Raw genomic sequence first — 13,471 nt, forward strand, 5'->3', positions numbered from 1 at the left:
AAATGTTGAGTGACACATTTACCCTTTAGACTGAGAAAATCATATGACCATAGTTTATAGGATTTAGAACTTATTCCTTATTCTACTCTTCTAATGATACCTTACTTCATGAGACCTAACGAGAATGTTTCTTCTCTCGATCTTTCCCCCTTCCCCTTTTTGTGATCTTAAGAAATAAGATCTTACAAAATAACATAGCAAGGAAAGGAAAAAATGAGAGGATAAAACAAGTTTATTTCACATACCTTGGTATACTATATTTTAATTGATAATACTTCAGGGTCTTTCATCCACAAAGACAAACCACACTGATTTTGCTCAGCATACCAATTTGAAATGCAAGAAGCACTGCATATATTGGAAAACTATGTTTCTAAAAATAATGGCCCAGATTCTAAACTGGTGGCATTCTGCATAGCTCTATTGACTTAAATGGAGCTATGACAATTTTCAACCACTGAAGCTCTGACCCAATGAGTATTTCTGGTGCTGGCCATCTTCATTTTATAATTGCAGTATACTGGAACATAATTGTTACATTTATCTACCAGTTCCCTTTGTATTTGGTCTCATAATACATAATGTGTAATATTACAATGTGAGGATCAAGCACTGATGTACTAATGTATGGTGAGTCACAAAAGGAAAATGATCTAGTTAATAAATGTATAACCAGATAGGCTGGAGACAATACTAATTTCTTAAATTCAGTGCTAAAGCACACAGTTTACTGCAGTTAGATGTCACTTGTTGTTGTCCCTTGCTAATTTATTTCCTTGGATAACAGTTCTTAAACTACTTGAATAACTTCTTGTTACCTCTGCCTTAAAATTCTCTATGTAGTTAAGTTTAAAAATAAAGGAAAATAAAAACTTGCTGACTGTCTCATAGGTTGTGTGGAAGCCCAGTGTATGTCTGAAATGACAAAACATTTTTAGTTGTCTGTTATCATAAACACAGACTTCAGCTGCTAAGATACATGTTAATTTCAAATATGTTTCATAGTTAGTTGATGGTCAGAAATGTTTTTTAGCTTTCAAACACTGAGACAACTAGGCTAAGCATTTTCCTGTAACTGACAAATGTAATGATTAGTGACCAGATGTCTCTGCCATGAAAGGAGGTATTACTTGGAGTTTCAATACCTGTAGGCCAATGCCTGCCTCTTTCTTTGAACAGTGGAAGAATATAAATATCTGACTACTGTGAACTTTGTTATTATATCTTTTGACTATTTCTATTTTATTTCTTAAGATCAACACAATAGATGCTCAAAAGATTGCTGATAATTAAAGCTCTTCACCAATTCAAAACTGGCCAGGCCAGTAGAGACATGAAAGCATTATCCAGCTGGTATCTATAGCCTGACTGATGTAAAATGTTTGTTGTTCTCAGACCAGTCCCAAGTGGAGAGATATTCATGTAGTAAAAACTACCATTGGAAGCATCACTGCTTGGCAGTCTCGTCAGTGAGGTCAAATACTGAAAGTGCGCAGAGACTTCTGTCTTTTATTTGTACAGATGTTGTACACAAAATTGACCTGAGACACACTGATGAGACAGTAGGAGTAGATGGCAGAAGCTATTCTGTCTCCAGTGCAATCAGACTTGCATGTTTTAGGAGCATAAATTTTTTTTAGAAAAAATAAACATAATAACATAGCCATGAGGTAAATGCACACAACTCCTACTGAAGTCAATAGGGAGTTACAGTCCATTTACCATGGCTAAATTTGGCCTACAAGCTACAATTTTAAAGAAGTTTTAACAGGTAAGTGAAACCAAAAGCCTTTAATGCCCAGGTTGGCAAGCAATACCTTTATTTTGAGTTTTAGTAAATTTCATTATTCAAATTTTACTTATAAACACCATGTTTATGGTGGTTCAGTTGATTAGTATATTGTTACATCTAGAGACCTGAGTTCAAATATTGCCAAACATCAAAACATGTACAAGTCTATGTAGGATCTTGCCCTGTTTCTATTACTCTAAATTACAAAGCTAGGTACTCTTGCCAGTGGTGTTGGGCCCTCACCTTCTTAAATTCCAAAATGTATTCACTAATAGACGAAAAAAAGAATGACCCCAACAACAAACTACAGAACATATTTAAAGAAGACTTTAATTTTATGTCTCGTCAGTGGACACAAATTTTAATACAAGGCTTTCCTAAATTTTATATTCATTTTTCTAAATGCATGTTAATTTCTTATTTATTTCAGGCATTACTAGAGACTCAAAATTTACTGCGCACTCAGGTTGCAAATTTTACCTTCAACCTTGGATTTTCAGGAAAGTTTTACCACACAGGTAAGAAGGAACTTTGTGCTCTCAGGTAGCTACAATTAAATCAGGATTTAAATCAGGATGCTTTCAGGTAGCTACAGTTAAATCAGGTATCAGGATTTTAAACCTAATTTTTAGCACTGTCTATTTGTCATTACTGACTCAGAGGAGCAATGGGACAGTGCTGTATTCCATCATCTCAAGTACTTAGTGACCAATCCAAGGCCCACTGAAGCAATGGAAGGAATCCCATTGATTTCAAAAGTCTTTTGATCTGTCCCTGAAGGATATGAAGTGTTTTTGCATTTTCTGAAGGGCATCCTGTCAGTCTTAGGGTGATAAGGAAAGCAAATTAAATAACAACAATTCTGGAAAGACAGCATGTGTCATTCCAGGCTTTTTGCAATATCACAGGTGCAATGAAAAGCACGAGGCTGAAAACTGAGTGCCACAACCTCCTAAGAAGCAGCACTATTTGAATGTGACAGACACCATGATGTGTCTCAATATGATTAAAAAGCAAACCTATAGCAATTATATTAGAAGAAAAATTTAAAAATTATAATTGTCTTTAAAGTCCTTGTTATTCCAAACCTTCATTAAAACAAATTTAAAGAAAAAAATATTTTTTTTTACTAACTCTGAGTAACCAATAGGTTCCTTTTACCCACCCAATGTTTCTCTGGAAGATTAGAATTGCCTGATTCAGCACATTTAATTGTCTCCTTCACATGCACTTCTCCCTGTCTCCACTTTTCTTCTCTGTACAATGTTCCTTCCACTTTTCCCTTTTCCTCACTTTTCAAACCTTCTTGATAACCCCCTTTCCCTGTCTTGTCCCTCCATTTAGGCTGCCCAGCTTCTTCACTGTTCCCTCTCCCACCATCACTTACTTGACACCCAGTACTAGGAGGACCAGTGAGATGCGCACTCAACCACTTATTTGAACTGAGGCAATTTTCAGAGTATTCCATTGTAAGCCTAGAATTTTTTCCTGTTTGAAGTATCGCCTCTGGAATACATAGTTTCCCAGTTAGGTCAACCGTACTGCAAAGGGGGCTGTTGGCTGCATTATATTAAAGAAGATGGGAAATTTGACTGGAGGAGGTAATAACGAGTTAGAGAAGCAAAAGAATGAAGGGATAAGCTTAAAAAACTAGGAACTGGAGTATATATATGTTAGGGCAGGAGTAGGCAACCTATGGCATGGGTGCCGAAGGCGGCACACAAGCTGATTTTCAGTGGCACTCACACTGCCCGGGTCCTGGTCACCAGTCCGGGGGGCTCTGCATTTTAATTTAATTTTAAATTAAGCTTCTTAAACATTTTAAAAGTCTTGGTTACTTTACATACAACAATAGTTTAGTTATATATTAGAGATGTATAGAAAGAGTCCTTCTAAAAATGTTAAAATGAATTACTGGCACACAAAACCTTAAATTAGAGTGAATAAATGAAGATTTGGCACACCACTTCTAAAAGGTTGCCGACCCCTGTGTTAGGGGATGGGAAAAAAAGGGTATGGTGGAGAGGAGTTTCAGAGAGGAATAGAGTGAAGAGGCCAAAATTTATTATTTATTTGTGTTATTGTAACACCTACCTTCCCCAGCTGAAATTGGGGCCCCATTGAACTAGACACTGTGAAAACACATAGTGAGAGACAATCCCTTCCTAGAAGAGTTTACAGACTAAATAGACCAGACAAAGGATGTGAGGGGAAAAAAGAGATTAAATGGTTTGCTGTAGATCATACAGCAAGTCTGTGGCAGAGCTGAGAATAGAATTTAGGTCTCTTGAAAGCCATTGAAAAGTTTGTTTTCAGAGAAAGTTGGCAAGGCATGGGGTATAAAGTGATATTAAGGAAAAACTATAGGGAGTTGCTGTAGCTAATGTAGCTCTTCATGATCAGGGTCAGATTCCTGAGGTCCTTGGCCAGTTTTTACTTAGTCTTTAATCAGGAAACTCTCAGTGAAATCAATAGAAGTTTTGCCCAAGTATGGAGGACTAAATAAGGATGTCAGTATTTTGCCCATTGCATCTTAACCTGCCTGTATAACCATTTCTTATTGGTGTTATCTATAATAAGGTGAGTTAAACAAAAGTAGACCATTATATTGTGTTGGGATATGCCCTGCCATAGTGTTCCATAGACATCAGTTCTTCATGTAGATGCAGTTTGCCCACCCCAACAAGTGCAAGAAATACAAAAGGGGAAAAATCGGTGAGGAAAAGATTATTTATTTTGAATACTAATTAGAAATTAATATTAGTAGTGATATTAGGGGCATTTTTCAGTTCAGAATACTGACTTGCAATTTTGGTTTATTTCTTTTTGTTAATCTTGAGTTTCCTCTCAATCCACCACAATTCACTAAAAATTACTTCATGTGTAATCTTCAGGTTTTCTCTTTCCAGTTGACTGGAATATTATCAATATTTCATTTGTAACTGACATAGAGAGAATGTGTTCAAGTGTATGTATGTGTGGTCTCCAGCAATTTATAAGGGTTAAAATAGTACAAAGTTACTTAATGAGTTGAGGCATGTCATTGGCTCCATTAAGAGACTTGCTGTAGTCTGTACTCAGTGATGCATGTGAGTTCTAATGTGAGCACTTCATTCATTGGGTGATATCGTTGTTGTGTCATACCAGCTTAGTGGAAACATTTCCAAATGTTCTCCATGCAAACATCCACTTTATTGACTCATTATCAATAAAACATGGAAAGGTATTCTTTAATTACTGTAAACATGGCTTGATTACTCAAAAGAGGCTTTTAATGTAAGATGCACGACATGTTTTATTAGGACATTAACTGTTGTGCCTTATTGACTTTTCCTTAATGCACAATTTTGTACTCTCTTCCAAAACTCCGATCAGTTGAAAACTACAAGAAGGAAATAATCATGTGACTCTGTTAGCAAATTAAATAATTAAGAGATCACTGACCTGTACTGCATCTGTAACTCTTCATTTGGGTGCCCACATATAATTAGGATAGCTATATATTAAGCTTACACACTAATTGCTTATATTCTTCATGCTGACACACATTTCTATTAACAGGCAATTGAGTGATATAGGAAAATTGATGTCCTTTGCTTGTGCCATTTAGTCTACAAGTGCACAGTTTACTACTAGAAGTAAACTGTGCACTTGTAGACTAAAAGGCACCAGAAGAGTTGACTAGTGTTTATTAGTAATACAGACTAAGTATGCATTTCCTCTGCATGTATATACTTTTATCTGGGTATGTGAGTTAGTGTTCCCAGGATCTGCCAAATTAATTGCTCATAGCCTTAAAACTACTGATTTCTTCTTCACACATAGCTTCCGATTTAAGATTGACAGAGCTTTCTAAAACAAGAGATGTTTGAAGAAAATCTTAAAGTAGCATTAAAATTAGGAGCATTTACTGTCAGTAAACCAGTTTGGAAAAGTGTACACTTACACTGCTTCTCTCTGAAAATGCATGTCTACTGATTTAATGAAAAACTACTGCACCTCTTCAGTTCATAATTTTCAAATGTTCATTACGACACTGTTGGAAAATGCGGATTTTTTATTACAGAAAATTGTGACTTTTCACGTTTAAAAAAACAACAATTTTCCATTTTAAAAAAACTTTGGGTGGAAAATTTTCAATAACTTTCTTTTATTTTACTAAATTAAAATTTTCTTTTTAAAGACATACAAGGGTAACAGGTCTCCATGTCAAGTTTCAAATCTCAACCATTTTTATTGTTTTCTTGCAGCTCTGCCTTAAGAGTGTTTAAGTTTAAAAAAGATAGGAAGTATTGTGTTATCTTTCTAAATCTTCATCACAGTGAAAAAATGGTTGACATATTGTACTCAAGTGTTATATTGAAAAAAAAAGTCATCAGGATGAGACTACCCCAGGAAAATCTGAGTCCAAAAAATGAGTTTTGTAAAGGAAACTATTTTGTAATCTTATTCTAATTATTTTAAATATTCACATATTACTGCTTCCTATGTTCTAACTTTACTTTGTTCTTATCTATATTATGTTAAATGCCTGAGTTAAGCTTGCCCTAATCCTATGCAACGTCTCTAATATCTATCTTTCTCCTCTCCATCCCTACTTCTGAAACCCTGAACCAAACATGAGTCTTCTCCACTTGAACTATTAAAGTGTTTTTCTCATGGTCTCACAGACTCTCATCTCTCTCCTTGCTAGACCCTTTCAAAAATATGTTGCTAATATCACCATCCGTTTCTGCCTCTCTGACAATGTCTCCCACCTGTATATATGTGTGTGCATATACAAAACATGAACAAAAACGTGTTTATTAGCCAGAGAGTGCATACCAAAACAACAGCCACTAACATCTCTTTTGGACAAGGAATTGTTTTCTTAAAAAGAATTAGAATGGAGTATATTGAATTAGAATGGACAGGTTTCAGAGTGGTAGCCATGTTAGTCTGTAACAGCAAAAAGATTGAGGGGTATTTGTGGCACCTTAGAGACTAACAAATTAATTTGGGCATAAGCTTTCATGGGCTAAAACCCATTTCATCGGATGCATGCAGTGGAAAATACAGTAAAAAGATTATATATATATATGCACACACACACACACACATAGAGAACATGAAAAAATTGGTGTTGCCATACCAACTCTAACAAGACTAATCAATTAAGGTGGGCTATTATCAGCAGGAGAAAAAAGTTGTGTAGTGATAATCAGGATGGCCCGTTTCAAAGAGTTGACCAGAAGGTATGAATAACCGTAGGGGGAAAACTAGCATGGGGAAATAGTTTTTACTTTGTGTAATGACCCATCCACTCCCAGTCTTTATTCAAGCCTAATTTAATGGTGTCCAGTTTGCAAATTATTTCCAGTTCTGTGCAGTTTCTCATTGGAGTCTGTTTCTTGAAGGGTTTTTTTTGAGAATTGTGACTTTTAGGTCTGTAACTGAGTGACCAGGGAGGTTGAAGTGTTCTCTGACTGGTTTTTGAATGTTATAATTCATGACATCTGATTTGTGTCCATTTATTCTTTTGCATAGAGACTGTCCAGTTTGGCCAATGTACATGGCAGAGGGGCATTGCTGGCACATATCACATTGACTGCTGTGCAGGTGAACGAGCCTCTGATGGGGATGGACACAACTCAGGGCTGGTCTACACTACGGGGGAAAATCGAGCTTAGATATGCAACTTCAGCTACGTGAATAATGTAGCTGAAGTTGAAGTATCTAAGATCAAATTACTCACCATCCTCACAGCGTGGGATTGATGTCTGAGGCTACCCCTGTCGATTCCGCAACTCCGTTCGGGTTGGTGGAGTTACGAAATCGATATAAGCGCGTTCGGGGATCGATATATCGCGTCTAGATGAGACACGATATATCGATTCCTGAGCAATCGATTGCTACCCGCCGATACGGCGGGTAGTGAAGACGTACCCTCAGACATCAAGAATTATAACATTCAAAAACCAGTTGGAGAACACTTCAACCTCCCTGGTTATTCACTTACAGACCTAAAAGTTGCAATTCTCCAGTAAAAAACTTTAAAAACAGACTCCAATGAGAAACTGCGCAGAATTGGAAATAATTTGCAAACTGGACACCATTAAATTAGGCTTGAATAAAGACTGGGAGTGAAGGGGTCATTACACAAAGTAAAAACTATTTCCAGCATGCTAGTTTTACCCCTACGGTTACTCACATCTTCTTGTCAACTGTTTGAAATGATCCATCCTGATTATCACTCAAAATTTTTTTTCTCCTGCTGATAATAGCCCACCTTAATTGATTAGTCCTGTTAGAGATGGTATGGCAACACCCATTTTTTCATGTTCTCTATGTATATATAATCTTCCTACTCTATTTTTCCACTGCATGGACCTGATGAAGTAAGTTTTAGCCCACGAAAGCTTATGCTCAAATAAATTTGTTAGTCTCTAAGGTGCCACAGGTACTCCTGTTCTTTTATCTGAAGAGAAAACTCTCACCAACATAACTAAGTGTGATATAGTGTATTTGGTATGTATTCTTCTACCTGTACTGTGCTACAAATAATCGTATATACATAGATTAGTAGGGCACCAAAAGAAAGACAGTGATACACTCATTGTACAGAAATATTCTTCAAAACATTGCAGAGATTAAATACAAATGTAAATAAAACATTGAACACTTATATTTCTAATACTTGCTGTGAAAGTGAATAAGGATGACCACAAACCACTTCCTTTGTAATTAGTTTTGCAATGTTGAAAGACTTCTAAAAAAGAAAGCAATCTGTGTGTGCTATAATGAATGTTTGTGAAAAGTAAAGAAATGTCTTAAGCTAAATAAAAGCTCTTAATATAAAATGGTAAAGGAACTAGAAAGAATGCTGCCAGTAAACTGACTGAAGTTTTAATAGTTGATTTGAGGATGAAGTTAGTGAGACTTAATGTAGCCATTCACATTTTAAAAAGCACTGGGCTATCTGTTTGCAAATTCTAGAAAGTAGCCCTATCTCATTTCTCATTTTGAAGATCTTCTTTGTTGTAACCACTTGAGTTGTACAAATAACAGGCTTTTCAGTTCATCAGCAGTTCTGAAAAATAGAAGAAAACAACATTTGTTTCAGGTAAAGCAAAATGAAACTTTTTAAAATTTTGTTTAATAAAGTAAAGGACCTTTGAAAATGAAGGACTAGAATCACTAGGCGACTTCACCACTGTTTTGTGAATGGTGCTTGTGTTGGTGCTGGTGACCCTGTATGCCCAATAAGGGACTTATTATAGGTAAGTGCCTTACTCTATAGTCCTGTGGTTATTCTTGTGTAGGGCTCTCTCAATCACTTCTGTTGAAGCTGTTCCACTCTCTTTAATAATTAAATATTTATTGGGCCCCAAATTGAAAAAGAATGACTATCTAGCCTGCTGGTTTGAGCACTCCCCTAGAAGGGGAAAGACCTGGCTACAGTTTCCACTCCAGAGCAGGGACTTAAACCAAGGTCTCTCATATCGTAGCTGAGTAGCCTAACTATTGGGCTATCACAGGGAGGAGAAAAGTCAGCACTTTCTCCTACTTGGTTTTCTGAATGCCACCAAGTGCCCTTGCGATTCTAACACAAAATCAGAATATTTAATTTTAAAAACTTCAATATGAATTATTTTGACATTTCCATTTTCTTTTCTTTTTTCTCTTGAAGCAATTTGCAGAAACTGACAATTTCACTTGACCTGAATCTTCATTTTTCAGAGAAAAAAGTTTCAAACAAAAATTTTCACTCACTCTGGTAACCATATGTACTTTCTTCAGCCTGAATTGTGACACACGTCTTCACTAACATGGACTATTAACTTGAATTTAAAATGAAAGCTTAATTTCTGCAAAAAAGATGGCATACGAAGGAAAACTCTATCCTGGACTTGCAAATTGAGTAGATTTTTCAAAGCCCTATTATAGATTTACTTTTCTGCCTACTTACTTTATAAAACTGTTTCATATTTCTCTTGATTCTGATTTCATCAAAATATATCAGACTTCAGTTTGATGGACTCTTAGTGAGAGTTTCTTTTGGTTTTGTTCTGAGTTTTCATAAAATGTAAGTGTCTGGTTTCTACTGCTGCCTGTGCATATACACCAGCCCAGATAAATATGCTCTTTCACCTAAGAATCACATTAATACTATTCCAAGAGTCAGCTTCTGCTCATGAGAAAAAGTAGTTCAGATCTGATTTCCTCTTCTCCTGGTAGCAGTTTGAAGACCAAATGAGAGAGATCATGACTGCCCACTTTCCAATAGTAGGCAAAGTGGACTTTTGGTTACTCCTGGATCTTGGTTCTCCTTTTGAGCCTTGCCCTTGAAAGTTAGTTGTCATTGTTATAAATTAACATAATATAAGTAAGGAGGGAAATACCAAACATGACTCTTCCTATCATCCTTTCCTTAACACAGCAGTGTAATTGCACCAAATTTATTACATTACAATTGGTGAGGCAGTCATCTGTCTGGTTTAAAAATGCAGTTACTTGCACCTTTCATTGTACAATTATTATTTTTTCTTTCTTATTTTGCAGGAACTGAAGAGGAGGATGAAGGTGATGACCTGTTGTTGGAGTCTGTAGATGAGTTCTGGTGGTTTCCCCATATGTGGAGTCACATGCAGCCTCATCTGTTCCATAATGAGTCATCACTGGTGGAGCAGATGATTCTCAACAAGGACTTTGCACTAGTGAGTAAAAGTTATAAGAGGGTTTGATAGGCTGCAAGCCCTCCTGAGTCAGGAAAGAGTCAATGGGCTGTGCCTGGGAGGGGGTGGCAATCAACCCTGCCACATGACACCTGAAGTTGGTGTAGGCTATGCCGGAGGAGCTTAAAAGGGGAAACCCTGCTCACTTTCTGCCTGGCTGAGAGGGAGAGGAGAACTTTAGCTCTTACTGTGGGAAAAGAAGGTTATCTGTGTCCAGGAGCCAAGGAAGATGGCTGCCTATCAGGGCCTTCCTGAGGGAAGGGGAGGGTTTGCATTTCTTCATGCTTATATTGGGCATTGGTTACCCTGGAAGTGGGAAAGTTGTGTCACTTCACCTCTGAAGATGTTGGAGGCTGGGTGAGTCAGTGTGAGATGAGGAGGGAAACAGAAATGGAGTTTTTACTGCCCTGTGCCATGCTATGAGGAGGCACATGGGAGACTGTATGGTTACCAGGGTATAGTGTCTTCACCCACTTCATTGGGAAGTGCTGGAGAAAAAATAGGAGGCTTTACCTATAATGTGAACCAAACCTTAGTTTTGCCATTATTTTATCCCTCATTAAGGATCAGCCCCTTTTCTAAAATAGTCTTTTGAGGATGTGGTGGCCTACAAGCAGCAGATTAGTTATATAATGCCTTCAGGGACAGTCAGTTAGCCTGTTCCTCCACTTTGTAGCTTAAGGAGGACCATTAGAAATAGGAAATCTGCTTCCTGATATACAGTACAGACATGAGGTGGACTCAGGGGCAGGAGGTTAACATTAGGTGAATTGAGGGATTTACTTAGAGGCTTGCATAGAATTTGAAATTCTCTGTGAAGCCACCTCAACCAGATGAAGGGGGATGAGAAATGAAATTGCAGGATTTCACATGTCTTCTTTAAAAACCTATACAAGTCTTTGAAAATGTGCCTTTTAAATAGCTAGTCTGTATATTGGTGGTGTTGATGCATAATGATGTTTGATTTAGCCTGTTTGTACTCTTAACTTTTTAAGAGCTGTCACTCAAGCACTGGATGGAGCTCAGTATAATTTTATTGTAAAGTAATGTTGAAAGCTCTTTAGAGTCCATCCAGAACAATTCTTCTTGGATAGTCAGCATAAAAAAGAGAGAGAAACAAAATCTACAACTCCAAGCAACCAAAGTCACTCAAAGAGCAGAATGGCATTGTCATTTAGCCTGCTGCTTAGAGAATACAAACTCTCAGAGGATCTACCATTTGCAGAGACCACTATGCTCCCCTTCCCTTCTCTGGGGCTGTAGTGCAAATAAAACTCCCAGGGAGTCAAGGAAAGTTATAATTTAAAACAGAACAGGAAGAAAAAGCTTCCCTTGCTTGTTAGTGTTTTTTTCCCCCCTAATGATCTCCATACCACATTGCAAACTTCATGTAATTGCCTCCTGTGCTTTCTGTAGTTTGTTTTTTTTTGTTTGCCTGGATATTTGTACAGAATCATAGTAGGGTTTTTTAGTAAAACAGACTTATCAGCTTTCTTTTAGGACCTGATTCCTTCATGAATTATAGATCCATGTCTTTTGCCATCATGATTAGCAATGGCAAATCAATTCAGGTACGAGAACCAGATTGGAACATTACTCAAAAGTTAAAATAAAACTAAAACTTTGAAGTTTAGATGGGCTTTTCCTTTCATTATTTTCTATTTGTATGAGGGGGAGGGATAGCTCAGTGGTTTGAGCATTGGCCTGCTAAACCCAGGGTTGTGAGCTCAATCCTTGAGGGGGCCACTGAGGGATCTTGGGCAAAAATTGGTCCTGCTTGTGAAGGCAGGGGATTGGATTCAATGACCTTTCAAGGTCCCTTCCAGTTCTAGGAGATTGGTATATCTCCTATTATTATTATTTCTGTATGATTATAAATTGCTGGGTTCTACCTGGAACACAAAGCAAAACCAAAAACCAGGAAATTATATATTTGGAAACTTCCAAGCCCCTTTGCAGACCCATGGATTTAAGACACTTGATATGTTTTAGCAAACATCCAAATGTTTTGGTCTTTTTTTTTATCCAAACCGTACTTTCAAAATTTTGAGTTTTGGGACCAGCTCAAAAAATGATCCCAAAGCTGTAACTACACCCCTAACTCCATGCAGCTATGCTATTTACTGAATCTCCTGTAAAGGAATATAACAATGTGCATTTAAGTGCACCCACTCCATAGAAGGATCCTTACATCCCTTTAAATCAGAAGTAACCAGCAATGGACAAATTGCTCTATCAGATTTCTATACAATAATTAAAATTCAATAGAACAATCATTTATAAGTCTGTGTAATTACAAAGTCTGTTCAAATTAAATCATGCACAAATCTTTGGGAATTAAACTTTATAAAATGTTTGAAGGGGTTGTGTGATCCTGTTTATGAGTGAGACGGACATAAACAAATGTTAGACACAGCACACATTTAAAAGTCAAAGTAATTTTCATGACCTGTAACTCAAACATTTTTTGCCCCATTTTCTTTAAACCTCTCAGGAAAATTCTCCTCAGTAATTGGATTAAACCTGCCAATGTTCAGGTCAAACTATATTTAATACCAAAAGTTATAAGGTGGGCTAAAAGCAGGGCTTGTCACAGAATTTGGTTGTAGCCTAAACTACAAAGGCAATACTGTCTCTCTCTAATCATTTTCATTGAATGGCAGGGGCTCCTAAGGGTACCCATAAATAAGGAGCTAAAGAAAATGAAAGGCTGATGTCATTATAGTTTTATTTCCTTCTAGTGGTTGGACATGGGTTGTACTGACCTCTTAGCTCTGAATTCTAGAATAGCTGTACAATTTACTTATGAGAACACGTCTTTTCAAAAGCTTCATGTGAAATCCTCTCTGTGGAAGAAATTTATCTTCCTGACATGACAACCTCCTTGATATCTAACGCAGTGCTGGCAGCCATGAACTCTGAATAATCTTGCATCCTCCTCTCCTTTCTCATTCGTAACATCTTG

General features: G+C 37.0%; 1 protein-coding gene across 10 annotated transcripts in view; it reads left to right on the forward strand.

The window, feature by feature from the left end:
• The window catches only part of LOC115652604 (bifunctional heparan sulfate N-deacetylase/N-sulfotransferase 4), a 181,870-nt gene that overhangs the window by 68,693 nt on the left and 99,706 nt on the right, over positions 1-13,471 (forward strand). For all 10 annotated transcript variants that reach the window (XM_030564875.1, XM_030564874.1, XM_030564869.1 and 7 more), the window contains 2 exons: positions 2,223-2,310; positions 10,334-10,488. In XM_030564875.1, the coding sequence (XP_030420735.1) occupies positions 2,223-2,310; positions 10,334-10,488 (243 nt within the window). The remainder of the gene's footprint in view (positions 1-2,222; positions 2,311-10,333; positions 10,489-13,471) is intronic.

This window comes from Gopherus evgoodei, chromosome 5 (assembly GCF_007399415.2).
Source record: "Gopherus evgoodei ecotype Sinaloan lineage chromosome 5, rGopEvg1_v1.p, whole genome shotgun sequence".
Classification (NCBI taxonomy): Eukaryota; Metazoa; Chordata; order Testudines; family Testudinidae; genus Gopherus; species Gopherus evgoodei.